Below are 27,898 nucleotides of genomic sequence, written 5' to 3' on the forward strand. Positions count from 1 at the left end.
TTATGTTGAGTATCTTCTATATTTAACCAATCCTAGTTTGAAACTACCCCTTATGATATAATGCATCTGTGAAGACTAAGCATTGCATAGTATGTTGACAATGAAATTGCTTTGTGCATGTTACAGTGATGAGAATGACAGAAATTACATCAAGGGAAATGCATATGGGCTCTTCATAGACAAGGCCACAGAAAAACAAGCCAGCATGTCCATATGTCACCCTCTTAATACATCCACAAACCAATCCTATTTAACACTCACGTCATCCTACTGTACTGTGCTTCTCTGATGCAAATATAGGTTTTCATTGTGTTAAGGGGAAATATTTTTGCCAACAACAATGTTATTATAGACCACTCATTTTTTCCATATATTTAAACCTGGGTTTAAAGGATTTTTGAACATTTTGGGACAGGACCATTCCCAAATGTGTGCTGATAACCAGGCTAAGCCCACTGATGTGCCCACTGTACATAACTATAATTTGTAGGACACCAGAAACTCTGTTTGGCCTCGAATTTTGATACACACAACATGCAGGTGTCTACAGCCAGCCAGCCACGTGAGTGATGGAAAAGGTTTTTTGTTCATGCTTGCCAGGACATCATCTGAAAGATGCTTGATATAAACTTAATTGATTACAGATAAAATGCAATTATGATGATGATTTTTGTTAAGATTATTTACTGACATTCTAACACGATATGTGTGTTGATAAACACAAGCAATGCGACCGGATTTACTTTGCAAACAGCATAGTGACTCAGAATGAGTTAACAGAAAGAAACGGGATAATTAATGAATGATCAAATGTATGGAGGAAGGAGCGGTTAGATGTGACGTTTTCCTTTAATGACTGTGCCCTGACACACAGAGAATGACATCATCGACGCTGTGAACGGGCGCGTTGTTAAGTAACGAGAGGGGGAGACAGACTCGAGTGGAGAACGACCGCTCGTGCTGGCGGAGCGTCTTAGGGACTATCAACAGGGAGTGCAACCGACGACAGAGCTAAGAGCTGGGGGTATGAGAGCCGCCAGAATCCGCTCCCATCCTCCTCTGCCCAGGCCCCTGTCCGACTGACAACCATCGGATCAGAACCTCCACTGAACCAGCTCTCGGACGAACCCAATATCGGGTGAGTGGTGGATCGGGGAACCGGAGAAACCAAGGGGGAAAAGGGGCCCTATTCGGCCGAATCAGAGTATCGTATTCACGGTTTACAGGAGAGGGGGAGGGGGCGAGTTGTAGGGATGGCTATCTACACAGGCTAGTCCAGTACATAGATGGGTGCGGTTATAAGTATGATACAAAATGTGGCGAAGTGCGATATACACATTTCCAGCTTCTTTTAATTTCGAAAAGAATCTTGGTGCAGTAACGTTACGTATCACGGCTCGGTTAACGTATTTCCACTAACGTTAGCTTACTCTAAGCAGATAACGTTAACTGTTAACTAACGCTAACGTAAATGTCTTCGGTTGGTATTTTTACTAACGTCACTTAAAGCGTCTGTAAAGTATACAAACGCGTCTTTTAAAACAACATAGCTGTTGGTGGATTTTATGAAATGTAATATTAGTTATATCAGATATTTAACGTTAGCCCTGGTACCGTAATTCACAACTGAATTGCTCCTCATCAAATTGCAACCAGGAAAGAGGAACGTAGCCTGACATCTGCCATTAACGTACCGTTAAAAAACTAATTATTAAACTGTTTTTGCAAGTTCGGGTTATGTTAGTGCATGCATTTACTGTCGAGTCTGTAACACAAGAGCTGATTGTGGAGTGACAGCTGTCTGAGTGTGAGAGGCGGTAGTTAGCAGTGCTCTGTTTTTCATGTGACTGTGAAATCCTCTGGCTTCGGGTCTCTGACACTGGTTTTCTCTCTTAAAGAGGACTTACTTTGTCACTTCCATGCCGGGCGCATTCTACACGAGTTGGTCTGACTGATTTACATTACAAGAAATCCACAATTATTTCACACTTGGGATTCATTTGATTTACTATGATGTATAATTGGTTTAACCACAGTATACCACCTCCTCAGGACATCCTACCTCCACAACATCACCCAGGCCATCTTTGAAACATCAAATAATGCATTCTTTATATATATATATATATATATATATATGGGTATATGCAAATGAAAACCATATGGACACTGTGCCATTTTAAAATTGTGTGTCACTGTTCCTGTACCAAGTAATTAATCAATGGCGCTTACTGTGTAGCCTTGTGATTAATGTTGCTCCCTAAATCAGGTCCCCTGGCTGTAGCACATGAGACACCCTCTTGGTGTAATGAAACCTAACCCTTTATTAACCCAAATCCATCTGCCTCTGTCACATCCTGCACCTTACAGTATGTTGGTTCAGTTGATGTTTTCACTTGAAATGAGGATAGTGCAAAGCAAGTTGTTTGAGTTTGAATCCTTTAATAAGGCTCAGATGATCCAAAATGATAGTATGTCAGCCATCATCCCAGTTAAAACAGTCTTAGAAAAGAGTTGGTGTCTGCAGCTTTATTTATTTTTTTAATCCCACTGCTTACAATCAAGCAAAGTAACTTCTGGGATAATTTATGTTGTGATAAAGGAGGTTCTGGGTGGAAGCAGACTGAATGTAGAGGACTAGTCCTGAAGAATTGATGACTGTTCTGCTAAAATTGAGTTGGCATGCCCTCGAAAGTGAGGTTGTCTGAGAGTGCTTTGTTTTGCAACTTCTGAGTTGTCATGAGACTATTTCATGTTTTCTGTAGGGGAGGTGGATTGAGGCAGGAATCAGTAAAGATGATACTGTCTTTCATTTATTGCCTTGTTGGAATGTCAATAGGGCACATGACTGGAAGTGTTATTTAAAGATGCAGCAGTGCTACATTTGGAATGATGGCCCACTGTTGCTCTAAAGGCCACAGTTTGTTTACATGGTGTTCCTAAATTGGTGGCGAGGAAGCATATCTCTTTGATAAATGATGCTCTGCACTGATACATTCTCTGCAGCATTTTGCTTTCTGAAGTTCATTGCACAGAATTGTCTGAGGGCCTTGACACAGATAAAGCCAGCCAGCGCTGCGTGGCTGCTCATGCCTTCCCTCCCTTGGCAGTGCTAGTACAAAACAGTGGAGAGCTTAGTCTTGCTTTTGCAGTGGCTGTACAATGTGGCGTGGTGTAGAGAGAGTACTAAATAAATTATGACCCTGCTCCAGCATCACGTGCAGTTCAGCTCAGAAGATGCACTTATTCCTTATGTGAGCAAAGTCTTAATACTCATACAGCAATTGATTTTGGTCCACTCCTGTTCTAAATGGCAAGTGGCATTTCTGTGTAGCCCTCATTCTGCTGTATTTCTTTCTTTCTTCTCCTCCCTTTTCTGCTTTTGCTGATCTCACTGCTACCCCCAGTTACCTAATCATGTGTCTGTGGAAGTCAGACAGCTGTTTGCTGATCAACTAGCCCTGCGCAGGAAACATTCGCACACAAACACTGTCAGTTCAGTGGGTCTGGGATTGACGGCTCATCATGTGATGAGCCGCTGACTGACTCTTGAGGATACCTTCTCTCATTCTGTCACTCGGGAAAGTCGAGGAAATAGTCCTATGTTTATATTTAGTTGAGTTGTACACTAGCTCATCCTATAATATTTCTTATAGTTAGTGGTGAGAGAAAAGAGGCGCAGCCCAGATGAGGTAGTATGGTGTTATGTGTCCTTTTGCTTTCTTATAATCATCTCTTTTTGTCTCTTGGGGACAGTGACAACTCGCAACCATGGAGCTGAGAGTGGGGAACAAGTACCGGCTTGGGCGAAAGATAGGGAGTGGTTCCTTTGGCGACATTTACCTTGGTAAGTGTAAATGCACACTCTTGTGTTTGTTTATTTATTTTTTTTGCATGCCTTACCCAACTTTCCATGTCTCCTCTGTTAAGGTTCTTTCCACATTAGTTTTGGGACAATCTCTCTTTTCATATTGTACCATTAATTTCCTCCCCATATCTGGGTACTGAATCTGATTTTCCTCCATATTCATCTATCATTGGCCTGGTACTGGCGCAATTGCCAAGGCTCTTACAGCTGTGGTTGTATTTTTGTGTGTCTCCTCAGGTGCTAACATTGCCACCGGTGAGGAGGTAGCCATCAAGCTGGAATGTGTGAAGACCAAACACCCACAGTTGCACATTGAAAGCAAGTTCTACAAGATGATGCAAGGAGGAGGTAAGGAGTGAATATAGCTTTGACACCCATGGCAAGAGTTTTTAAGCATTACTTACATTACATTTTCTGTCCCTGACAATATTATAGATGCGAATACGTTACTAAGCCTGCTGCAAAGATGTACAATGAATTCTTTTAACAATAAGAATCTGACTAAATGACAATGTCATCTTTTCAAATTGTTATCTAAATCCATCTTAGGTGCACCAAGATAAATGAGTAAAGGCATTTTCAAGAAATTGATGTATAAATTTTATTTGGTTTAAAAAATAAAAAAGATTTATATTTGATGCAAAATTTGCTACTTGACAAATAATTTATGAATTTTAGGTGTGGCACTAATAACAGGTTGGACAAACTTTATGCTGACTGTGTGTGCGTATGTGTGTGTATTCTAGTGGGTATTCCATCAATAAAGTGGTGTGGTGCGGAGGGAGACTACAACGTGATGGTAATGGAGCTGCTTGGTCCCAGTCTGGAGGACCTTTTCAACTTTTGCTCCCGGAAGTTCAGCCTAAAGACTGTCCTGCTTTTGGCAGACCAGATGGTATGACACAAACCCTCATGTTAAGTCAGGGGCATTAGAATTAGGACAGTTTCACTATCCCCTCAGTTAAGATCCCACTATGTGAAACGGTTTTGTTTACGAGTAGAATACAGAGACGTAATATCTATGATCCCACTTGATTTTTATTTGTTGGTGCACACTCTATATATATAAACATTGCACATGATTCCCCTAAGGCTTCTTTAAAGATTGTAGATGTTTTGGTCTCCACTACTCTTGTGCATCCAGTGTACTTTGTAATTCTGGCCTCTTCTTAGACTGTGCTGGCCTAGTTATTTCATTTCATTTCATTTCATTTCATTTCATGCATAGCTCTCTCAAGCACAACTCATCTCACCTTTTGTTCTAACTGCAGCCAAGTTGCTGTGCCTGTCCTTTATATGGGTGTTTGACTCTCCACTTATAGCCTGAGGTCATCACCTTCCCGTGCCCTGTCTTCATATATCCTGTTGTCCTCCCCTGTTCTCCTTTTTTGCCTTAGTTTCCTCAAAGTATTGATGTATTGAGTGCACCTGCTACTGCTCAGTGACTAAAACTTTTTTAGAAAACAAAACAAGGAAAGTGCTGCCCTGACATCATGTAGGCTGTGATAATGTGACCTTGTGGCTATGTGTTCATGTCACCATGACACTGCCCAATGTATCCTTTTTGTGTAACAAAGTATTTTGTGTTGTGTGCTGCTGCAGTTTCGCCACTCTTTGTCTCATCTATCTCCTTTTAGATTAGTCGCATTGAGTACATCCACTCCAAGAATTTCATCCATCGGGATGTCAAGCCTGACAACTTCCTGATGGGGCTTGGCAAGAAGGGTAACCTGGTGTACATCATTGACTTTGGCCTGGCCAAAAAGTACCGTGATGCCCGCACACACCAGCACATCCCTTACAGGGAGAACAAGAACCTGACTGGCACAGCACGCTATGCCTCCATCAACACACATCTTGGAATTGGTAAGTTACACTTGGAGCATGTACACAAGCCAGATTTGCTTACTTTTTTTGAAGAAGGTGTGTGTGTGTGTGTGTGTGTGTGTGTGTGTGTGTGTGTGTGTGTGTTGGTAGATCCTACAACAGTACTGCTGTTGACCCTGTTATTCACACACATAATGTCAGGCAGTTCTGTTATAGCCCTGCGTGGTGCAGCTTTCTAGAAAGGCTATGTTACAGTTGTTTGTGATTCATGTTTGTTTACATTCTATAGAAGAAGATATGATAAGGAAGTGATAACTATTAATTTTACTAACACTGGAACAATAAATTGAAACGTTACAATTTTGGTGCTTTTATACAAAGTGAATGACTTTATGCTTAGAGCATCTTGTTTTGGTATGTCTCCTCCCATTTAAAATTAATGCAAAACAGACACTTAAAAGCCTATTTGCAAAAAAAAAAAAATTCCAAGGGGGCATGTCCCTGGACCCACCTACATGGGTGGAGATCTCAACAACAACACCCCCCCCCTTATTTATTTATCTTTTGTCAGTCACATCCCTTTTCACCATGCTTCAGTGTCTGTGTCAGAACGCAATAATGGTCTCTGAATATTTTAGTGTTTTTTTTTTTGTTTTTTTTTTAAATCTGGAGTTCTTACTGGTACTGGTACTTAACTTTTTTCAGCTAGGAAGCTTCCAATTCTAGTTCTACATTCCATAAACTGTTATTCCTCATTTTAGGGCTGAAACGATTCCTCGAGTAACTCTATTACTAAAAATCATCAATGCAAATTATTTGCATCAAAGCTTTATTTAATCCATATAATTACATACAGCGCACTGTGTTTCACACGGGTGATTATTACTGTTGCACAATGCGCTTATGCTGTGTGTGCTCACAGACGGTTCAGAGCGTCTTTGGTTTGATTTGACAGCACGGATTACAGAAGAGAGAAACAGAGGCACAGAGAAGAGAAAGCGACAGAAAGTGTCCACGAAACTCTGTACAGTGTGTCTATTGTAAAACCGAACTAGCCCACCACAATAACACGACGTCTGTGCTTCAGCATCTCAGCAGAAAGCATCCAGTCCACAGAGCGGACCCGACACAAGGTATATGAAGGCTAGTAAAGAATGTAGGCTACGTTAATTATGGCTATATGTAATGGCTAGTTACGTAAATCAGTGTGGTGGCTAGTTATGATGTCTCTGTTAGCTAGGTTTTGTTCAAGAAAATAACCAAATAAAATAATATGCTGCGGTCAATTTGTGAAAGTCTGAGCTTCATTCGTGTTTTTATTATCATAGTCACAGTTCCTGTCCACTCGTTTCTGCCTCCTACCAATGCCGCAAAGAAGACAATAAAGGCTTACCTTATGCCTGAGCTGTAGTTGGGTTGAAAACTGTAGTTCTGAAAGTTAAGTGTGTATATAATAAATAATATAATCAATAGCTGCAGCTCTGCCTCATTGACAACCCCTATGCCCTCTCCACCTCCCACTGTTAGATTGTGGACGTGCCTCCTCTCTGCATCATCTTTTTATTTATACACACCCTCATACAGAGGATGTGAGGGAAGAGCACTTACGAGAGGGGGGAAAAGAAGGAAATGCCCTCTGGGACGGAAAACAATCCTGTTTTGGCATAGTAATTTCAGTGTAATGCTCTCGAAGACATTCTGCAGAGCATTTTTGTATGGCTAACACATCCCTCATCCCCCCAGCATACTAGCTGAACAGTTGCAGCCTCAACAAGTTATTTATCTCTGTTTTGGTTAGATATCATTGACTCTTTGTTAGATATCTACTGGATGGACAAACATTTAAGTAAGAGTGATAGAACATGATTTTAGGAGTTTAACTGTTAAAGGTTGCATTGAATGTGGAACTTAATCAGCCAGTAATGGCAATAAGTAAGTGTTGTCTTCCACTGAACGACACACAGGAAGTGATTTTGTTTGCTTTGAACAAAAAAAAAACATTCTCAGGTGTTGTCTGATTAACAGGCTACACAAGTTTGTGTAATGTGTAGTATTTTGTTGGGTTATCGGGTCAGGGAAATCATTTTCGGGGTTGGCTGTCGTGCAGTGGAAACTGTCCACACCTCACGTTACATTACCATTATCTTCCACACATCGGTATCAGTAACCCACAGATACTGAATAAATAGTTGAGACACACATGACACAACCAGTTACCTCCATCTTTCTTTAAAATAGTGTGTTTTCCAACTATAGTCATGTGGAGTAAAATAAATATTTGTTTGGCCAAGTTGTGACATAATCCCAATTTGAAGATCACTGCGACCTAACATCACTTGAAAGTGCAGTAACTGTAAATTATGCAAAATAGTGCTCATAGGCCCCTTTTGTCCTAAGGGATGTTCTTTTTAATAACACTGCATGAGCTGACTTTTATTGGCCTATTAGTGAGTATTATTTGTATCGATTACAGGCCACTATAAGCTGTGACTGACGTGTTGCAGTACCTTAAAGTCAGGACCTGGGTAAATGATCCTCTGTCGTAGCACTAAGCGAACATCCCTCAGTTTTCTCACTCTTGTAGGCATTCTCACGCTTTCTGTCCACAGAGCAGTCCAGACGTGATGACCTGGAGTCTCTTGGCTATGTCCTCATGTACTTCAACCTGGGCTCCCTCCCCTGGCAGGGCCTCAAGGCTGCTACCAAGAGACAGAAGTATGAACGAATCAGTGAGAAGAAAATGTCCACGCCCATCGAGGTTCTTTGCAAAGGATACCCTTGTAAGTGATGTTTCTGTGGTGCCTCTGTGTGTCAGGGCAGCAACATACCTGTAGTTCTGAAATGATTGCAGTATTGGCTTTCTCAATATGGAATTGAACACTAGTCAATTTTATTTATATACCCCAATATCACAAATTTGCCTCAAGGGGCTTTACAATCCATACAGTATACGACACCCTCTATCCTTAGACCCTTGATTTGGATAAGGAAAAATTCCCCAAAAACCCCTTTTAATGGGGGAACAATGCAAATGTTTTCTAATCACTGTAGTCAAAGCTTAACACTTATTCAGTGTTTTTGTGTTTCGCTTGCTGTTAGTGTTGGGTGTTTTCTCCTCACTAATGTTTTGCTTGTTATTTATTCTCCTACAGCTGAGTTCTCCACATACCTGAATTTTTGCCGTTCACTCCGTTTTGATGACAAGCCAGACTACTCTTACCTACGACAGCTCTTCCGGAATCTGTTCCACCGTCAGGGTTTCTCCTATGATTATGTCTTTGATTGGAACATGCTTAAATTTGTAAGTTTACATAAAGTGTTTCTAACTGAAGTACTTTTGTATGCGTTTGTTTTGGTGCCTAGCTGCCACACAAAAATCTCACTTCCAAACAGCTTACAATATAATACAGCTAATTTAAAGCTTTTTTTTTTGTTTTGTTAATGGGAAAAGCTTTAATATGGCTGATGTCATCTATCAGGGTGCCAGTCGGACAGCCGAGGATGGGGATCGGGAGAGGAGAACGGGAGATGAGAGGGATGAGCGGATCGGGGGAGCCCCCAGGGGGTCTGCATCGCGGGGCCTCCCCCCAGGTGCCAACCCTGGAGCTGCCAACAGAGTCAGGAACGGGCCAGAGCAGGCCATCTCTAACCCTGCCTCACGGGTCCAGCAGTCTGGTGAGCATTCTGCTAAATTGCTAAAAAGTCTCAAACTCCTGCTTTTAATAACAGAATAATACTATCCTGACACTGCAATATTTTTTGCATCAAATGTGGTCAGTTCTCAATTTTATACATAATTTCAGGGAACACGTCGCCTCGTGCAATTTCTCGTGCAGAGAGGGAGAGGAAGGTGAGCATGCGGCTCCACCGTGGGGCTCCTGCCAACGTATCGTCCTCTGACCTCACAGCCCGTCACGACCAATCCAGAATTTCCACATCGCAGGTGAGAAAACACTCGCAGCTGCTTTGATCGGCCATGTGACACATACTGCTTTAATGGAAAAAACACATTAATTTATGAGAATGCCGTGTGCTGAAGTGGACAATGCAAAGAATGATCAACCAGTTTAACATTTTACATACAGCAGGACATCCAATAAATTCACAGCTGCTCAGGCCTATAGTTAAGGACTGATGTGACTCAACTGCAGCTGCAAAGTTTGGCTAAGAAAAGACTGACTCCATCTAGGCGTGATGGTGATGTGGACTGAATTAACACTGACAGTTATCACAGCATTGTCTTTTTACATTTGTTGCGGTATTCACCAAAGTATTCAATTTCAGGTAGACCTAATGTTGTGGTCTGTTAAAGATGTGAATTGTGAGCCACGATATTTTGATATGAAAATGTCTTAACAAGATGAATATAGACTTAAAGGGATAATAGTAAACTATCACCCAGCCCTTCCACCCACAATTTATGTATAGTAAATGAGTTGGTGAAATAACAGGAACTATTTTGCAATAAAATCCAAACCAATACAACAGCACCACAAACTAAGGCCTCAAAAATTACCCCAGATTTAAGTTTTACATTGTTACAAAAAGGGTATAATACAAGCTTAACAAATGTAGTATTTGTTTCATGGCTATTATACTATGCATACATTGCAGTACATAAGTATTGTTAAAGAATTTTTTTTGCTTTTGAAACCAGAATCAACTCCACAACTTTTATGGACAAGAACTTTTAACTTGGATAACGTTGTTCTAAAACAATCTCTAGTAGTCATAGTTGTGTACTAAAGGTGAGAGAGAGCTAGAATGCTAATTCCTCCACTGAGTCTTTTTTCTGTTTCTTTTGCAGGTCAGCGTGCCATTTGAGCACATGGGGAAGTAGAATTCTTTGGCTCTGCATGCACATGAAACTGACAGGTGAGGTCTACTTCACTCTTTTATTCACATGCTGACTGCAGAAATACACCACTTACCAATACACTGCCCTCTCTAATGACTATCACTCAATTTGTTGTTACAGGGCTGCAAAGTCTATTCATCGCTCTGGTTTATTTTCCTTTTTATTTTTACCTTGTCTTATGAAAAGATGATTGCCAGCAGACACACGGATCTTTGGAAAAGGACAGCGAATCTTTAAAGGATCCAGGAAACATCATGACAGTATCCAACATGCACTATTTCATGAACCCTTTTTGCTGAATTGTGGACCACCACAATGCAAAAAGCAAATGAATGACAGTCCTACACCATTGTAACTCCATGGTTGCTCATACCTCCTCTACTCCAAACATTCCCTCAGTACCTTCTGTCAGGCAAATGTGAAGAACTGTTGGCATCAAAGGAGCAAAAAGGTATCAGGGACACACGCATGTTTCTTGTCAAAGGTCAACTTCGTGATTGATATAGGCTTAGTAAAGATTTATCTTTCAGTTTTTAACACCACAAAACAACTTTACAGTGAATCTTTTTATCTTAAATTGGAGCTTGTTATGAGTTTCCTTTCTTTGTTTTTTTGAGAGAAATAACAGCTGAAAGATGACGAAATGGGGAGAGGTAGGTGAGAGGGTAGTGGACAAAAAGGTAACTTTGAAAAGGATAAGTAAGTGATGTTTTAGCTGTTGTAGAGTAATGTTTCTGGTGAAGTGGCAATTGGTGCTTGCTTGCCCTTCATCCATGTTGTGATGATTTACTCTCCCTCAAAACTCAGCCACCAAAACCACCACCACCCCTTATTTTGCCTGTTTTGACTTGCGTGTTTTTGTTGGTTTTAATGTGAGTGGGTAAGGTGAAGAATGACCATAGATATTGCAAAGACACACTCCAAGTCTTGAGGGAAGCTCCTCAGGAAATTCTCAGTGTATTTGACCAGAGACCATAGCTGCCCGTTTTGGCTAACAAATAGTGGCTGCAATTTTTATGATAGTTCTTAATGTTACCTTTTTTATTCTTTTTGTTATTAGAGGTCATAGGGGAGTGGGCAGGCTCTGTTAGTGATGACTCTTAAGGGGATGGGGATGTCCAATGATTTTTTTTTTTTTTTTTAATGTTTACTTCACTGTAAATATTTTTTTTATTTCGATGTAAAGCCAAAATGTGGTTATTTGTTTTAAGGTGTAAAGTAGAAAAATGCATACTAATGACATAAATTGGGGGTGGGTTCAGAAATTTAGGTATTTAAAGTACTAAATTGTGGGATGGGCTACTGTTACTTTGCCAGCTGGGTCATTTTGTATGTGTGTGTGTGTGTGTGTGTGTGTGTGTGTGTGTATGAGTGTGACAGAGAGAGAGAGAGTTAGAGAGATGCAGTAACTCCCTGCTAAGATTAATTTTGTCTTTGTTTGTATGCAAATTATTCATCTATTTTCTCTGCTATTTATGTTAAACTATTTTTTATTTGTCTGAAATAACTTTGTCTGTTTCATTGTATAATTTCATCTTACTGTAACTTATTAGAAGTAGCTTGTTTGTTCTGTTTAGTTTTTTTGCCCGTCCCTTTGTTCTTCTGTTCTTATGCTTCAAAGGTTGTCCACCTTATGTAATACATAGGGCTTTCAATATTCCTTCTGCAAAAATTATATGCTAATAGTTTGTCACCTTTTGGATTTTAAACTCCAGCAACCTAGATGATGTCATTCAAAAGAAAACAACTGATGCAATTGCAGGGATGTGTAAATAGCAGTGTAGTGTGTGTGTAACTACCTTTTGTACAGGCTAACATGACCCAGTGGCATTGTAACTGTTGGGTTGGGAATGGTATAGAAGAGGTGATGGGGATTTCACTATGTATTGTGTACTGATAACTTGTACAGTTCTTTAACACGCTTTATTTACAACAGTATTTGTGTATATTTTATGAAGTAATAAAAATGAATAACGTTGCTCACAAATGTTTGCTGATCTTTCTTGCTCCCTTTTGCCTCACTGCTGCGTATAGAAGTTTTTAAGGCGGTGTTTGTTTTTAATTGGGTTTTTGGGAGACAACAGTACATGCAGTGCAGTCTAGCCTGTACAAAGATACATCGTGTTCAATGGAAGAGACTCGGAGAAATAAAAAGCGTCAGTACGCATGCGCTAAAAGCGGAGTTTTCTGGCAGCTGTTAGTACAGTGAACTGCCGATAGTGATGTGGATGAAATAACGGTGTCTAGTCCACCAGCTTTGGATGGGAAATGGCAAGATAAACCCAGTTGTTTTTCGTAGATATTTAAATATTGTAATTGAGTGCGTCGCTTCTTAAAAGCCTGTTCTATTTCTTTGCTTTGTTTACTTTACGGGGAGAAGCAACAGCAAGCTAGCGCTAGGCTAGGAAGGCTCGCTAACGTTAGCTAGCAGCGCTCGGCGTAGTTAACGCTCAGCTGCCCACACTTGCCATCTTTTATAAAAAGAGGCAAGTTAACGGGGTTCAAACAATGATGCAGTGATTAGATACGTGGCTGGATGTCGTTTGAATGTTAGCGCCTGACCAATTAACTTTTTGTACTCCAAAAGGTTTGCAATCGACTTGAGATGATGAGCTAAATTGATGCTTTGATTCAAACCAGCGCAGATCAAACAACTGCAGAGGGAGGTAAGTAAAGCAGCAGGATGGAGTTATGAGCACTGAGTCACAGCTACCATTTTTCAGTTTAGTGTGTTTTTATTAACTCGCAGACGGTTTAATACATAATCAAAATCAGCAGTGCTGAGGTAAATATTGCCCCCGCTGGATTTTCATTCAATACGATGTCACCCTTTCTCTAAAATGCAGCAATGCTATGTGCGGACTGTTCTGAAGGTTGAAAGCTGGAAAACCTGCTCCCTCGTTCTTTGTGGGATTTGTTATAGCTACTACACCTAGAACAATTAAAATGAGTTGTGGTCACTAAGTAACTCTGTGGTCTTCAGTGCCTCTGATTGAACACAGCCTCAATGGCCGGATCCTTTACACTATGTTTCAGGCAGCTATCCTAGCCTTAGGACTTATGATGGCCTGTCACAAAGACTGCTGATGCGATTGAGGTCAAAGTACAATGCATGTTTTGAAACCTACCCACGGGTGCAGTCCAGCAGGATTGATGAGTTGCCTCTCTCTCTTGTCTATGGCCCACTGGGACGCATCGAGCTTTGTTGTTGTAGGGGCAAGCTGGTGCTTGTGATCGTCGCCAGCTTGTATATACTGAACACAGACATCACCCTATATTTTCCTATATTCATTTTTCTCAGATGATATGTAGATATTTTTTATTTACTTATTTTTAATATGACAACCTGCTTTGATTGATTTGCATCCAGTCATGGTTTGTAAGTAAGTAAGTAGAATAAGTTACATTTTCAGTCTGCTAGTGTTATTCCTTAGGCTAGACAATATGGTAAACAGATAAAAGGTAAGACCTTCCCCCAATATCAGTATATAGTTCAACATTATTATTATTATGGAAAGTCAAACTGGAACTGTCTGCTGTATCAGAAGTCATTGTGTGAGAAGTTTGACTAAGTAACTGCTTTGTAGTAAATAAGATAAAATAATCAATGATAAAGACTGATATATTGCTCAGCTCTTAATTACACCATTTTAAAAATCAGCCTGATGAAACACATTCATATTCTGGCCATGTCTTTGCGTATTTCTTAAAAAAATATATAAATAAATAAACAGTCCAGGTATGCAGTGAGTTGAATTTTCTGTTCTGTCCTAAACTGATTTCCTTGCAGTTTCTTTGCATAAATAGTTAAACATATTCTGGTGTGTGTGACATGCTGATGTGTTCCTAGTTACTGCATTGCCACAAGATGATTGAGGCTTTGGCAGCACGATTCATCCATGACCATATTGAGTGCCTATATTTAGCTGGTGCACAGGGGGTTTGAAAGTCATTGTGAAATTAGTTTTCACTGAATGATTAGATTATCGCCTTCCTGGAATCCACACCAAGACACTGATGTAGTTGGAGAGATGACAGTACTCGGAGATCTGCAATGATTTAATAATGAGGGTGGTGGCACATGGAGCATCTTTCTGGATGCTTTTGATGTTGCGCGCTCCGGTTTGCACCGTCTCCTTTTCATTTGTCCAAATCAGTGCTGTGAAATTATGTGACACACACCACTTGTCTTATTTTCACTTCTTATAAAATACTGTTGAAATTTTGATGTATTTTGCAATGGATGTGATATCTTCCCATTCTGCTGACGTGGCACAAATGCATTGTAAGCAGTAGGGTTGATACCGTACAAACCTTATAAAGACAGTTCAGCAGGTTTTGGACTGTGCCGACCTGCACAGTTGGCTTAGTTTTTTGAAAAAGTATTTCCGACTCAATATCTCCCATCTCTACCAGCTACAGCCCCGGTGATATAATGGCTACCTTTTTATAAAACAAAAATTTGTGGAGTAGAACAGAAGCTGTTAAGAACATCTTGATCCATTTTAAGTGTATGCATTTGGATGAGGTTACATTATAGTTTTACTCTATTTCAGTTTTATGTCTTATTGCAGCATCTACCTGAGGCCACAAGTCTGTTCAGTCTGAACTTCGGTGCTGATTTGTGGAAAGGTGTTTCATTACTCTGAAGATATGTTTAGCACCATTTCTCGCTACACTACACTTCTTCCTGCCCTCAGCAAAGTACAGAGAAAAAGAAGGGGAGAAATTGGGTCAGCAGCCCTCAGCTCATTGCTGTCACACTGATTTGCTGTGTTTGAGTGATTCAGGCTCTGCCCCCCACTCCCATGTGTTGGCGTGTGTGGTTTCTACACTCTTTCAGCCTCTCCTCACCCACCTACCTTATGCCTAATATTTTCACTCCCTCTGTTTTGATCTTACTTCATCTGTCTATCGACACAATCTCTTCTGCACTGTAGATCTGTGCAGTGTCCTACTTTGCTCTGTATCTTTTTCTGTTTTCTCATTCTAACATCAGCTGATGTTAGCTTGAGATTTAACAAAAAGGCTCAACTATTTTATCTACAACAAGAACTAAACAAAACTTACAGAGGTGGCACCAACCACTAAACCTAGTGTTTCTAGACAGACTGAACTACATGAGTGAAAAGATGTACAGGGTACCTCAAACTTTATTAACATCCATATACCTTTCTTTGTTATTTATTTATTTATTTTTCCATATTTGCTCATACACATAACCCACATCAAAGAGTCTGACCCTGACCTCTTCTGGCAGGCTTCTTTTATAGCTGGCTTGGCATAACGATTGGCCAGCTTCAGAATCGGTTGCCCAATAAGCAGCTAGGTTGGATGGCACAGATGCAAGCCAATCACCTCGTTAGCACCTGGACAGGACACAGAAGAAAACACAGGGGAGGGGAGGGAGAGACAAAGCAGGAAAGAAAACAGACAAAGCCTGCTTGGCACGTAACACAAAGCATTTACGCATTACAGTGTTTCATTCTTTATAGCCTGGAACGTGAGGTTGTGCGGCCGATTGTTGTAAACTATAGGTTGCTACTTATTTAAAATGTCTAGGCTAAATTAGTTTGTATTACTTAAAGAGAGTCTTCGTCAAGTCTTATCTACACCCTTTTTTTTTTTTTTTATACAGATGAGTCCACTTTGGCAGCGAGACATAACCCTGTCAGAGAGTTTGGGGAATGACTCTCCTGTCGGTTTCGCCCCAGGGCCCCCAGCCACTGTAGCCCCACAAGGATCCAACTCCTCCTGGATACCAGAAGCCCCAGTGGTCACACCAGAAGAGCCAATTTTCCTCATGACCCACACTGCCCAAACTATATCAGGTTTTTTTGTTTGGACAGCTCTTCTGATCACATGTCACCAGGTAAGGAGAGCCTGACATTTAGAGTTTGCAAATGATCTAGTGGTCAAATTAAACTTACTTCAAGGTTTCAGTTTCTGTCGCCACCCTAGTTATTTTGTCCAACAACAGCTATGTATACTGTGTAAGTACTGGTGAGAGGGTAAAATATGGTCTAGGAGGTCAAGTTAGAATAATACATTCATAAGTTACAGCCCTATCTGCTTACTCATTGTTTGTTGCTCTGGATAAGCACAGCAGCTTAATACAAAAGTGTAAATAAGTGGTTGCATCTGTTTTCTTGCCGTTGGGCAAAGGGTTAAACTGGAGTACTGGGATAAAACCTAAATCTTGCTCATGATCTTTCAAGTCTACCCACTGTTCTCCCTCTTTTTCTTTAACCTTTATGTATCAAAGGTAGGTTTGTTGAGCACAAATAGCTCTTTTTCAGCAACAGAAAAGCCGTAGACACATTCACACCCAGGAGCATTTTCCATGAGCCCCTGTTAATCTAAGGCTCTATATGTGCGCATTCGCACACCAAAGACCCCCAGGGACCCCTCATGTGCCAAGTTTGATTGACTGAGGTTGATTATGCCCCCTGAAACCCTATTCAACATGTGACAAATACCTCCGGTAGCCTAGCCGTAAGGGAAGTATGGCAAGAACTCAGTGTGTGCTGCTTTAACAGCTGCTTGTCTGTAGCCTATAGAAGGATGTACATTAGGTTTAGAGAATATCAATATGGGGTGGATGATGTGAGATTACGGTGCAGATGAGTGCAGTACAGTGCATAAGTGCTGTTTTCCTTGTTTGTGTCAGTTTATCAGCCCTCATGTTACAGTGAAGTATTTATTAAGCGTCCCGTATATGTAAGTGAGATCTATTGTACCTTGAGGCTTAGGTTAATGATTTGTTTGCTGCTGCTCTTCACATACAGGGTTAAAGAAGAGCCCTCTGTCACTCTGGCAACAGGTGCTCCGGGCTCAACTACGACATCAAAGAGCAGGGGATGGGTGTGAGTGTGTGTGTGTGTGCGTGTGCAGAGGAGGGTCACCTAGCAACAAGCCCTGTGAGTGGAGTGCACTGTCTCGCTTGGTGTGTTGTCACCCACTGTTTGTTTACAGGCCAGGAAAGGTGATAGGTGGGACATTGTGTAAGTGGAAAGGAGCCGGATGGAGCAGACAGAGTTGCTGGTGACAAAGGCCCACCCTGTTCTTCCTGTCGTCTGCTGCTCTCAATAGGAGTGATAAAAGCCCAGTATCAGTTACCCAAAACAACCCCATGTGTCAGTGCACGCACACAACACACACCTTTCAGACACACAGTACTCCAGTACAGGCATAGGTATACTGGTTGTATTCTGACCTGTACAAACTAGACTAGAGCCTGATGAAAACACACATACAGGTTTCACAAGGCAGCATTTAGTTTCAGCTAACCAATTTATCCACTATATTTGAATATTCCCCTCACAGCATCTTTTCTTATCTCATTTTTTAATGTGACAAAGATGTGTTTCTGTTTCAAAAATGTAACTGTTTTGTATGCACAAAACCTAATTCTTGGGACATTTCGCATATTCCACACAATTGTAAAGATATATGTTCTGCATCCTGCCAATCTGCTGTTCATCAACCGACAGGAGCATTTTTAGGTAGCTTTTAAAATGAACTTTGGCAAAACACAATCCAAGGTAAATAGGTTACTTGTGAATTAGCAACTTATGGAAAGCTGATGTCTTAGATAAGTTAAAAGTGAAGTTAAAACCTGCTGTTTTTGTAGTGCTGATCCAAAAACTATGGTCATACTTCTAAAGAACATGCTGCATTCAGTTACCATCCACACATATGGACATATAATTATTACCAACTGGGACAGTGTATGATGTCTGATGACATCAAATGTCAGGCTCTGGGAGTGTGCACCAAAGATAACAGGAATAATATAAATTCTGCCATAGATAGATATTTGCTTTTGACTAGCTAAAGCATTCAAGTACAGGCACTCGTGTTATTTATTCATTGCAAATTCCTGGTTAGATAATGATGTCTTTCATGACGGCATTTTATAAAGTTTGATCTTAGATTTCTGACCTTGTCATTTGATCTATTTTGATGGATCCTTTTTTCACCTCTTTTCTTTCTCTCCTTTTTAGATCTACATGCACCTACGTTACTACAGCTCTCCAAATGAGCAGAGGCACATAGTTAGGATCCTCTTCATAGTCCCCATCTATGCCTTCGACTCCTGGCTCAGCCTTCTTTTCTTCACCAATGAGGAGTATTATGTGTACTTTGACACAGTCAGAGACTGTTACGAAGGTGAGTGGATAGAGGAACACAGTGAAATGAACTGGTACACTAGCATTTTCTGCTGCAGGCTGGACTATATGCTGCCATATTTGGCAGGCAAACGGCAGGCCAATATTCACCACAGCTGTGGGAGTGAGTGTTTCGTGTTCCAATTCATCCTCTGACTCCCAGTAGAAATAAGGGTGTGAGAATTTATGTGTTGTGATATATCAGTGGCAGATGGCCTTTGCAGTGTCTTCATTTACAAAGGTTGCCATCTTTGTTCTCATGCCTCCATGGCCTCTTGGGATTGCAGGGGAGGGGAAAGCTGTTTCCTAGCAACTGTATGAAAACGAGCAAATCCTTGAGAAGACTTTTAAAAGGCATCTCACTTGTGAGAATATAAATCGTAAGCTTGTTCTTTATCTTACCAGCCTATAATGCAACAACTGTCACAGGAATTTCTCAAAGTATTCATGCAGAATTTTAGAATAAAACAAGCAATAACATGCTATGGGTATGTTAATGGAAATTTGATTTTATTATTCTATCATCACATGTACTTTATTAGGACAATTGCCTGAATATGCTTGTAGTGCTGAAACTATTAGTTGATCTACAGGAAGGCAAATATGCCAAATATCAGCTGGTTCAAGCTTCTCAGTTGTGAGGATTTGCTGCTTTCCCCTCTTTTTATCATTGCAAATGTAATACTTTTGGGTTTTGAGATGTTGGTTGGATAATTAATTTGAAGACATCACCTTGGATTCAGAACTTGTGACTATTTTCTGACATCTTATAGATTAAACAATACTTCATTCATCAAAAACAGAATTGACAGATTAATTGATCCTTAAAACAATGGTTAGTTGCACCCCTGCACACACTAACAATATCATTTATGTGCAAGGCTGCTGTGAGCAGTGGAAGCTAACAGTTTGGTCAGTCTGCTGGCCTTAGGGCAATGTATTATTAAATGTAGAGACAGTCATACTGTTTATTACTGCTGCTGTTCATATAGACACAATTAGTGCCATCTACTGCAGGTACAATATACACACAGTGCAGTCAGTGGACAGTATTTAGAGAAATGGGCATTTTGAATCTTTTTCTGTCTCTGCTTCTCAGACACACAGAGAAGCTTGCTCACCTGCCAGTAGATTATAATGTGTTCCTCTTCCAACAGAGGTGCATGTACACCCTCAAAATGTACCTTTACTTCAGGCGGAATTGCTACACATTTCACTTCATGGTTGATTAAAAAGTCTGGTGCCCATTATATGCCTGTTTTGATACTTATGTGAAAGATGCACTATTAAGTACTAAACCTCCTCTTATCTTTCTTTTGGAGTGTGTATCGCAATTCAGTACATATTACAGAATGAATAAATGGTAGACTAGTGTATGAAAGTAGAGGTTGCTGTTTATGCTATTAGATATGATAGAAGTGACTTCACTGATGTGGAAGTATGTTTTCTGTTGCCTAACTGTAACCATACCCTAGCCATATAGTTTTTGACAATGACGATGGCTATAGTTTTTTTGTAAATGAGAATGACGTTAATTCAAAGTACTTAAATGGCCGCATAGTTTGACAAGTCAGAGCTAGGGATGGATAGTTTGTCTGAAGTCATGCATAAATAAAACAAAATAATCTGTTCAGACTCAGTCCCCATCTGAGATCTGTCAGGTTACTGCAAAAGTAACCAGTGTGGCTGGCTGCATTGATTAGGTTGATTACAAATCAGATCCGACCAGTGGATAGAATAGAAAGGGATTAGAGAGACACCTGTTGTACCTTCGCATTTAGGCCCATGATGCTGTGTAAGAATAACATAAAACATCACGTTAGAATATGACTTTGATCTTTATTAGCAGTAGTTATGTAACACATTACATGAGTGACTATCATAGCCTTGAATGTGTGTAGTTCACTTGTGTAAGAATATCTGTATTGTTTCTCTGAAGCATTTGTATTATGTGACACTATTGTGTGGCAGTGTGACACTACCAGCTTTCTTCAGTGTTTGCTTTCTACAGCAATGTTTCCAGAGGCGTTCCATTATCGCACTGCTCCACTCCTGCTCCCGGCACTAGAGAACTACACCTTACAATTATGCTTAGGCTTATACCTCACCCACAACATTACCCAGTCATTTCTAAGCCTGCTGATGGGGATGACTAACCTTTCTGCCTTGAAATGGCGAGCTCAGCGGTTCTGAAACGAAATCAGCAAAACATAACTGTAATTATGACAGTTACAGTGTTGACCGACTGTTGCTATAGCTATCATGCATCAATATGTTTTTGGAGGCTGTTAGAAATAACCAGTGTTTTCAAATCTTTCAAACATTGACATGATATTTTTGTCAGAACTTTAGTATAAATGCAGGTAGGTTGGGGGTTTCTGCTCATTTACTAAGTTCTGACCATTCTGAAGCCAAAATTAGCTTCAGATTTTTACTTGCTAGAGGAAGTTGCTCTTGAACCCGGATTGGTTCATCCCTGATATGATACGTAATTTCTGGATAGGGTGGTGCCATTTGCTATCTGTTTTTATCTAATGCATCAAGCACTTACTCCAGTTACAAAATGTAAATTGTATATGGCTGTTTAATGGAATGAGTGGAATGAATGGAGTGATTTTACTAACACCAATGGTCACCCTGAAAAACCAGTAACATTTTTTCTCTGTGTGACACTCTGCAGCCTTTGTCATCTACAACTTCCTGAGTCTTTGTTATGAGTATCTGGGAGGAGAGAGCGCCATCATGGCTGAGATCAGAGGGAAACCTATCGAGTAAGTCTTGTTTGCTCTCATGTTCCCTTTTTTTTGTTTTTTTTACTCCATTCTTTTTCTTTCTGATATAAACATGTATTTCAGTAATTTCATGTTAAAATAGCCTGCATATGTTTCCAACACTTTTGACCTGAATGAACCCGCACTTCACTTTAGGTCAAGCTGTATGTACGGGACCTGTTGTCTGTGGGGCAAGACGTACTCCATTGGTTTCCTCAGGTTTTGCAAACAGGTACCAATGAAAGGGTGTTATAACTATATTTTAATGTTGTGCTTTGCAGATAGAAGAACAAATACTGTCCACTGTGATGATCATACCAGTGTTAATACATGTTTTATCATGTTTACTACAAATTCAGTATGATATTCATAGCATATTCAAGTATGAAAATCCTTGCAGAGAATGTAAGCTTGTTTGAATTACTGTAGGTATCCCAACAACTTTTTTAGAATGCACTTTACAAAACATAAAGATGCAAAGTGTGTGTTCATTCTCAGTAGGATCAGCTGTACTAGTGGCACTGATTGAGTCATTGATTTAATGTTAATAGCATAAATATTTCCTTACTTGGGCTTGTCATTGACAAATCTTTATACACAGTATACACTTTATACACTGGTGTAGCATTGCTGCTTTTTGACCTGACCTGGTATTTCTCCTGACATAATTTCTCTCTTTTTTCCTACCATGTTTACTTCCTCTCACTCTCTCTCTCTCACTCTTGCTTCTGCAGGCAACTCTCCAGTTCTGTGTGGTGAAACCCCTGATGGCAGTTATCACCGTCATTCTTCAGGCCTTTGGGAAATACAGAGATGGAGACTTTAAGTATGTTTTCACAAGAACTTACCGATTGCCATTGCCAGCGTGGACATCTCCCTGGGCAGTGATTTCTTGGGTTCTGACATGCTGTGTTGTGTCACACTACTGTAGACACTGACCAACTTCAGCCAAAAGTCTTTTCAGACCATAATGGCAGAGCAGCATTGGTTGAACATACCTTCTGAATGCAGAGAATTCATATCTGTAATGAGTAATCATTTTCTAAAGATATAAATGTAAGTCTGTAGTTATCCTTACTGTACAGTTCTTAGCTCATTACTCTAAAATCCCTGATGAGGACCCATATAAAAAAATGTCAAGACTGCTGCTCTACCGTCCAAATCTCCATCTTTTAATGCACTTATGAACTTAATGACTTAAAGCTGCATATTTATGTAAGAACATACTCATCATTCTTCACAAGGAAGAGCTGCAGCTTCCCCAGAACTAAGACACTAAAGGGTTTTCACTATTTGCCCAAATGAAAATTGCCAACATGAAGTTGTCTTGTGTAGCTTTAACTTGATTATAAATCAGTTTGATGTCTTTGATGCTTAATGTAAATGGTTCCAGTTTCTTTGTTTCCTTGCTTAGACATGTGTGTCATAGCTAAAGCACATTCTTTTTTCTGTGTCGCTCTCCTCCAGTGTGGCTAGTGGCTACCTGTATGTGACCATTATCTACAACATCTCCGTCAGTCTGTCACTCTACGCTCTTTTCCTCTTCTACTTTGCCACACGTGAACTGCTTGTCCCATACAACCCTGTGCTCAAGTTCTTCATGGTCAAGTCAGTCATTTTTCTCTCCTTCTGGCAAGGTAAGAAGACCACCTTCTGAGCTTGTTAACACGCAGATGCACACAGCAGCACAAAAACCCATTTATTCTGACATATTATTTTGTTCAGCAGCCTGTAGGTATTAACAGTTGTCAAAAGAAAATGGAATCCTGTAATTGTTCCCATCTCGGTGTGCCAATATTCTAGTGGGTGCAGTATACATATTGTAATTAAAATATGGCTTTGTTTCATTCATGAATTAATTTGTTTCCTCTGGATGGTGTTTTTGCTGCTGCCATTTGTTTTGTTTTTTTTTGTTTTGGGTTTTGCTGTAAAGTTATGTGAATTCTATGATGCTGCATCACACTGCCACAAATAAAATCAGAAGAAGAAGTGGAAACAGGTCCTGTAACCTCATCACTTACTGAGTTTAAGTTCAAATCAGCTTCCATCACCCTTTTATGGATCATGTCTGTTAATATACCAACCTTTTTACTTTTTGTAACAGGTGTTTGTTCAATTTGTTGCACAGATTCAAAATGCACACAAAGTGTGCCAATGAAAACTCTCATTGATTTCTGTTTTCTCATTCTGTCTGTCTTTGTACTATTCAGGGATGCTGCTGGCCATCCTGGAGAAGTGCGGTGCCATCCCTCAGATCAGCTCGGCTGACTTCTCTGTGGGCGAGGGAACGGTTGCTGCTGGTTACCAAAACTTCATCATCTGCATTGAGATGTTCTTTGCTGCTGTTGCTTTGCGCCATGCCTTTACATACAAAGTCTATATGGATAAAAGACTGGACTCATATGGTAATGGGAGTGCGTGTATGTGTGCAAAATGTGTAGATAATGAGAAAGAGTTGTATGTTATAGTGTGTATTATAATCTGTCTGCTCTAAAAGTTCTGAAATGGTTCTTGATACAGACTGATTTCTACAGTCTTACAGAACTGATCTGACCTCACTCTTTGTGTCCCAGCCTTTTTACTTTGATTCCTATCTTTGACACTCTCTAAATATTTTGAGACTTTTTCTTTTCTTCTGCTCTGTTTTTCTGTTCCTTCATTTTCATCTTGACTTTCTTGTGTCCCTTGTCTCTCTTTGTCTCCCCTTTCTCCTTTTTTCTCTCTTCTTCACTGTGCTGCACTGAAAGGCTCATTTCCTATCTATGGACAGTACGGTAGGTCTGATGTTAGCTGTGTTTCGTCAACAACAGTTGTGTATGTTTGCCCCCATCACAGTGCTTTTTGTTTGCTTTTTTGTGTTTGATTGTGGTTGAATGTCCATTACTTTAACATTGTTTTCAGTTCAGCATGAATTCAGTTGATACATTTAAAATCACGAGTCAATGGCTGTCTTGTTTTGTTTCTTTATGTTCATTTTGCTGTCAGTGAATTCAGCCTTTTCATTTTTCCTGGCACAATTTTGTTTAGTCTATGTTCCTACCCAGGCTCAGTGGTCCTCTCTTACTCTCTCTATCCTACATAAAAACTTTTGTGTTGAGGAAAAAAAATGTAGGCAATAATAACTGAAGCAATGTAACATATTAATGTAAATTGATGTTAAATCATCACCTGCCTAGTGGTATTACTTTATTGTCTGACTACCTTTTGATATGTCATAAAATGTTAAAATGTGCATTCATCTTGACCTCCAGTAATATCATACTACCCACTGTAGCTTGATTATATAATCTGCATGTCTATGGCATTCAGTGAACAAAGGTATTTATTCCATCCTGCAAATTTTGCAAAATTATATTTTTTTGGCAACATTTCAAATATTTATTTGGAAAATTCACTTGACAGTTGGATGGAAACATAGTTTCTGTATTTTTCTCACTCATCTGTCACATATCTCCCTCCCCGTCCTACCTGCTCTGTGTCTCTCCATTAATATTCTGACCTTCCCACCTCACCTCTAGGTCGCTGTGCCCCAATGAAGAGCATCTCCAGCAGCCTGAAGGAGACCATGAATCCAGGGGACATGGTCCAGGATGCCATCCATAACTTCTCCCCAGCTTATCAGCAGTACACCCAGCAGTCCACACTGGAGCGAAGTGGGGGGCCACCCCTCTCCCGCAGTCACAGCAACCTCAGCACCCACGGGGACAATGAAAAAACCCTGCTGCTCAGCTCTGACGACGAATTCTGAGACTCAAACACACACTCAGAGGCTCCGTTTACTGCTGTAGCCCAAATGGAATTTTTATCAACCATGTGAGACAAATCAGATCTTTTGTTGCTACCTTAACATGGAAGATCAGATTGTTGATCTGTTGATTTGAAGATGTTTTCTTTTTTCTTTTTTTTTGTCAACAAAAGATCAGATTCATGTCAGACTTATGAAACTATGGTTAACAGACTGTAGGAAGGGATTGAGTGTTTTTACAAGGAAAAAGAGGAATTGGTACAGTAGGAAAAGAGGGAGCATGAAGAGGATGGAGAAGTTACAATATAGTTAGGGAGAAGAGAAGTCGAGATGTTTAGACATTAAGGTTTGACTGGTCAAGTTGTCATTTTTGTTGATGTCATAGAGGCCATCACTGACAGAAATACCATATTTGTATTCATCCATTGAATATAGATTGGTACAGATAACCGTGCCTGCATATAGCATCCTAATTATGCTGCACTTTAAACACCATAGCAAAAAAGATATGACAGATATAAGGTGTATGTTAGAGCAAATAAGTGCCATCTTCATCTGAAACACATGGCCTTCATCTATTCATTTTTATATTGATTCTCAGTCCATACTCCCTACACCCCTCTGCCTATTCTGCCTCTTACCGAAACATTGCCAAATAGAGGGAGCAGTACTCTGTGCTCCAGTTAATGAGACACACTGTCTTAAGATTTAGAATTGATTTATAGTCAAGGAAAACTAAGGAGCCTTTGAAATGCCTGGCTTCATTTTAATATATAAGAATTTTAATCACAAATTCTTTTTTTATTTAAATGTTGTATGACCTTGAAGGTATAACTCATTTAAGAAATAGTTTGTTGGAAAATTATTATTCCAGAAATGTTTTAAATATTCTGTGTTTGTTTTCATTTTGTTGTGGGTTCACTTGAACAAGTAACTCAAAAGTGTAATTGTATGACTTCAGCTGTTGGCCTGACTCAGGCTCCTCCCACAATCTTGTTGTTTGTGGCGCACTGAGGACACAGCTGTAGGAGAGATTTTAGTGTGGGCAGGGAGACTGACGGAAGGACAACACCCACACAGATTACAGATTACTGAAGAAGCAACATGTCCCTGTAGAGCCGGCCCAGCTGTGATGTGCTGTGGATTGTAATCCCATAATTAAGGGCATTACATGTAGCACAGATCAGGCCTGCCTCTGCTGGTATTGTTTGTAATGGCATCACTGCTATAGTAGTTGTGAGTGAGTAAGAATGCTGGAAATTACAGTCAGATAAGGCCATGCAAAGATATGTCAGTGCAAACAAGGCTTTAAATATGACTGGACTCACATCTGGAAAAGGAACATATGGGCATTAAAAGTTGGTATGCAAGATGATACAATGTTCAGGTACAGAAAAAAACATAAAGGAACGGGAACAGACTACAGCAGAAGACAGTGATGCGTGGTAGGAAAAAAGCCTCAAGTGAGTCAAAACCTGTGTTAATTGTTCATACTTTATCAACTGATGTTTAATATGCGTTTTAGCAGGGGCCAGTATAGAAGTTGCTTGTGGTCGTGATCGTAAATGTTTGATGGAGGAGCAGAGCAGTATAAAAGCTGAGTAGATGCTTTTGACAGGTGACATTAGGCACAGTGCTGCCTCTAAATGTGCAATCATCGTTATCCTCTTCTTTTTTTTTTTCAGATTTTACAGATTGACTCAAGTCTGTTGACTGCAGGTAAACAAACAGTACAGTCCTTGTGAGTAATGAATGTAGTCAGGATGAAAAATTAACAGCCAAATCGATGTGCATCAATCAACTTCCTTATGAGAAAATCATATTCAGTTAGCAGAATAATGAAAGTGTTTGTTGAATTGTTCAAATGTTGGTTTCCTGCTGTGACTGCTAACCCATAACCACCTCCTACACTAAAGAAATTAACGCATCACTTTGCTATACGTCGTTCCACCGAACCTGTAGTGCTTCAGTTAAAGGCAAGGTTGAGTGAATTTGTTCTATTAATGTAACATTAACTTAGTGGTATTGGAAAAAGTGAAATTTACTGCCTTATACTCTGCCCCAATGTAACAGCATATCAAACTCAAGCATCTTGATACAAAACACTATCAAATGATAGTTTTGACTGTGTGATGTAAAAGCTGGATGTTAATGCTGCATATATTAAACCAGGAAATATTATACCAGAAAGGAAAGAATTTTGTAAATAGATACTAAGCACTGCGAAACATTCATGATGATGACTGTAATGGCATTGCTTGGTATAGTGCTTTAGTTTAATATTTTAATTTTCATATATTCTCCTGCTTTATTTCTGTTGTATACTTTTTAATTTGTATATTGGTAATATTATCTCATGTTTTGATGCTCTATTGGTTTCTATTGGTGTTAAATAAAAAATAAATGCAACACAATCACCATCATCACAAAAATATGTAATATTTTGTGACATTGTACTTTTATGAAATACATTCTAGAAATAGCTAGGAGCCTCCGGAGAAACAGAAACCCCTGTAGTCTGCAGTGGTAGAAAGTAACTAACTGCATTTACTCAAGTAATGCACTTATATTTACAGTTACAGTTACCAGTTACTTTGCAGGCTAAGATTTTGTAAACATAATTTTCATATAAGATATGATGCACAGTAAAGTGTTAAT

At 39.9% G+C, this 27,898-nt stretch overlaps 2 protein-coding genes across 7 annotated transcripts; both read left to right on the forward strand.

The window, feature by feature from the left end:
* Positions 1-887: 887 nt before the first annotated feature.
* Positions 888-12,540, forward strand: LOC122868613 (casein kinase I). Of its 2 annotated transcripts, none has more exons than XM_044180743.1 (11): positions 888-1,138; positions 3,757-3,847; positions 4,106-4,216; positions 4,615-4,763; positions 5,506-5,734; positions 8,305-8,475; positions 8,848-8,996; positions 9,175-9,370; positions 9,499-9,638; positions 10,503-10,570; positions 10,674-12,540. In XM_044180743.1, exons 2-10 carry the CDS (start codon positions 3,772-3,774, stop codon positions 10,533-10,535), a joined length of 1,254 nt encoding a protein of 417 aa, XP_044036678.1. In that variant the 5' UTR covers positions 888-1,138; positions 3,757-3,771; the 3' UTR covers positions 10,536-10,570; positions 10,674-12,540. The 2 variants fall into 2 exon arrangements, with proteins under 2 accessions (XP_044036678.1, XP_044036679.1); XM_044180744.1 differs by having other exon boundaries at positions 10,740-12,540.
* A 178-nt stretch (positions 12,541-12,718) lies between these two features.
* On the forward strand, positions 12,719-27,654 carry LOC122868612 (transmembrane protein 184B-like). Of its 5 annotated transcripts, none has more exons than XM_044180737.1 (11): positions 12,719-13,039; positions 13,141-13,219; positions 16,192-16,425; positions 18,560-18,725; positions 21,405-21,495; positions 21,652-21,727; positions 22,230-22,321; positions 22,963-23,132; positions 23,706-23,900; positions 24,243-24,269; positions 25,014-27,654. In XM_044180737.1, exons 3-11 carry the CDS (start codon positions 16,192-16,194, stop codon positions 25,241-25,243), a joined length of 1,281 nt encoding a protein of 426 aa, XP_044036672.1. In that variant the 5' UTR covers positions 12,719-13,039; positions 13,141-13,219; the 3' UTR covers positions 25,244-27,654. The 5 variants fall into 5 exon arrangements, with proteins under 5 accessions (XP_044036672.1, XP_044036677.1, XP_044036674.1 ...); XM_044180739.1 differs by having other exon boundaries at positions 12,756-12,824; XM_044180742.1 differs by lacking the exon at positions 24,243-24,269 and having other exon boundaries at positions 12,721-13,039.
* Positions 27,655-27,898: the final 244 nt, after the last annotated feature.

This window comes from Siniperca chuatsi, linkage group LG21 (genome assembly GCF_020085105.1).
Source record: "Siniperca chuatsi isolate FFG_IHB_CAS linkage group LG21, ASM2008510v1, whole genome shotgun sequence".
NCBI lineage: Eukaryota > Metazoa > Chordata > Actinopteri > Centrarchiformes > Sinipercidae > Siniperca > Siniperca chuatsi.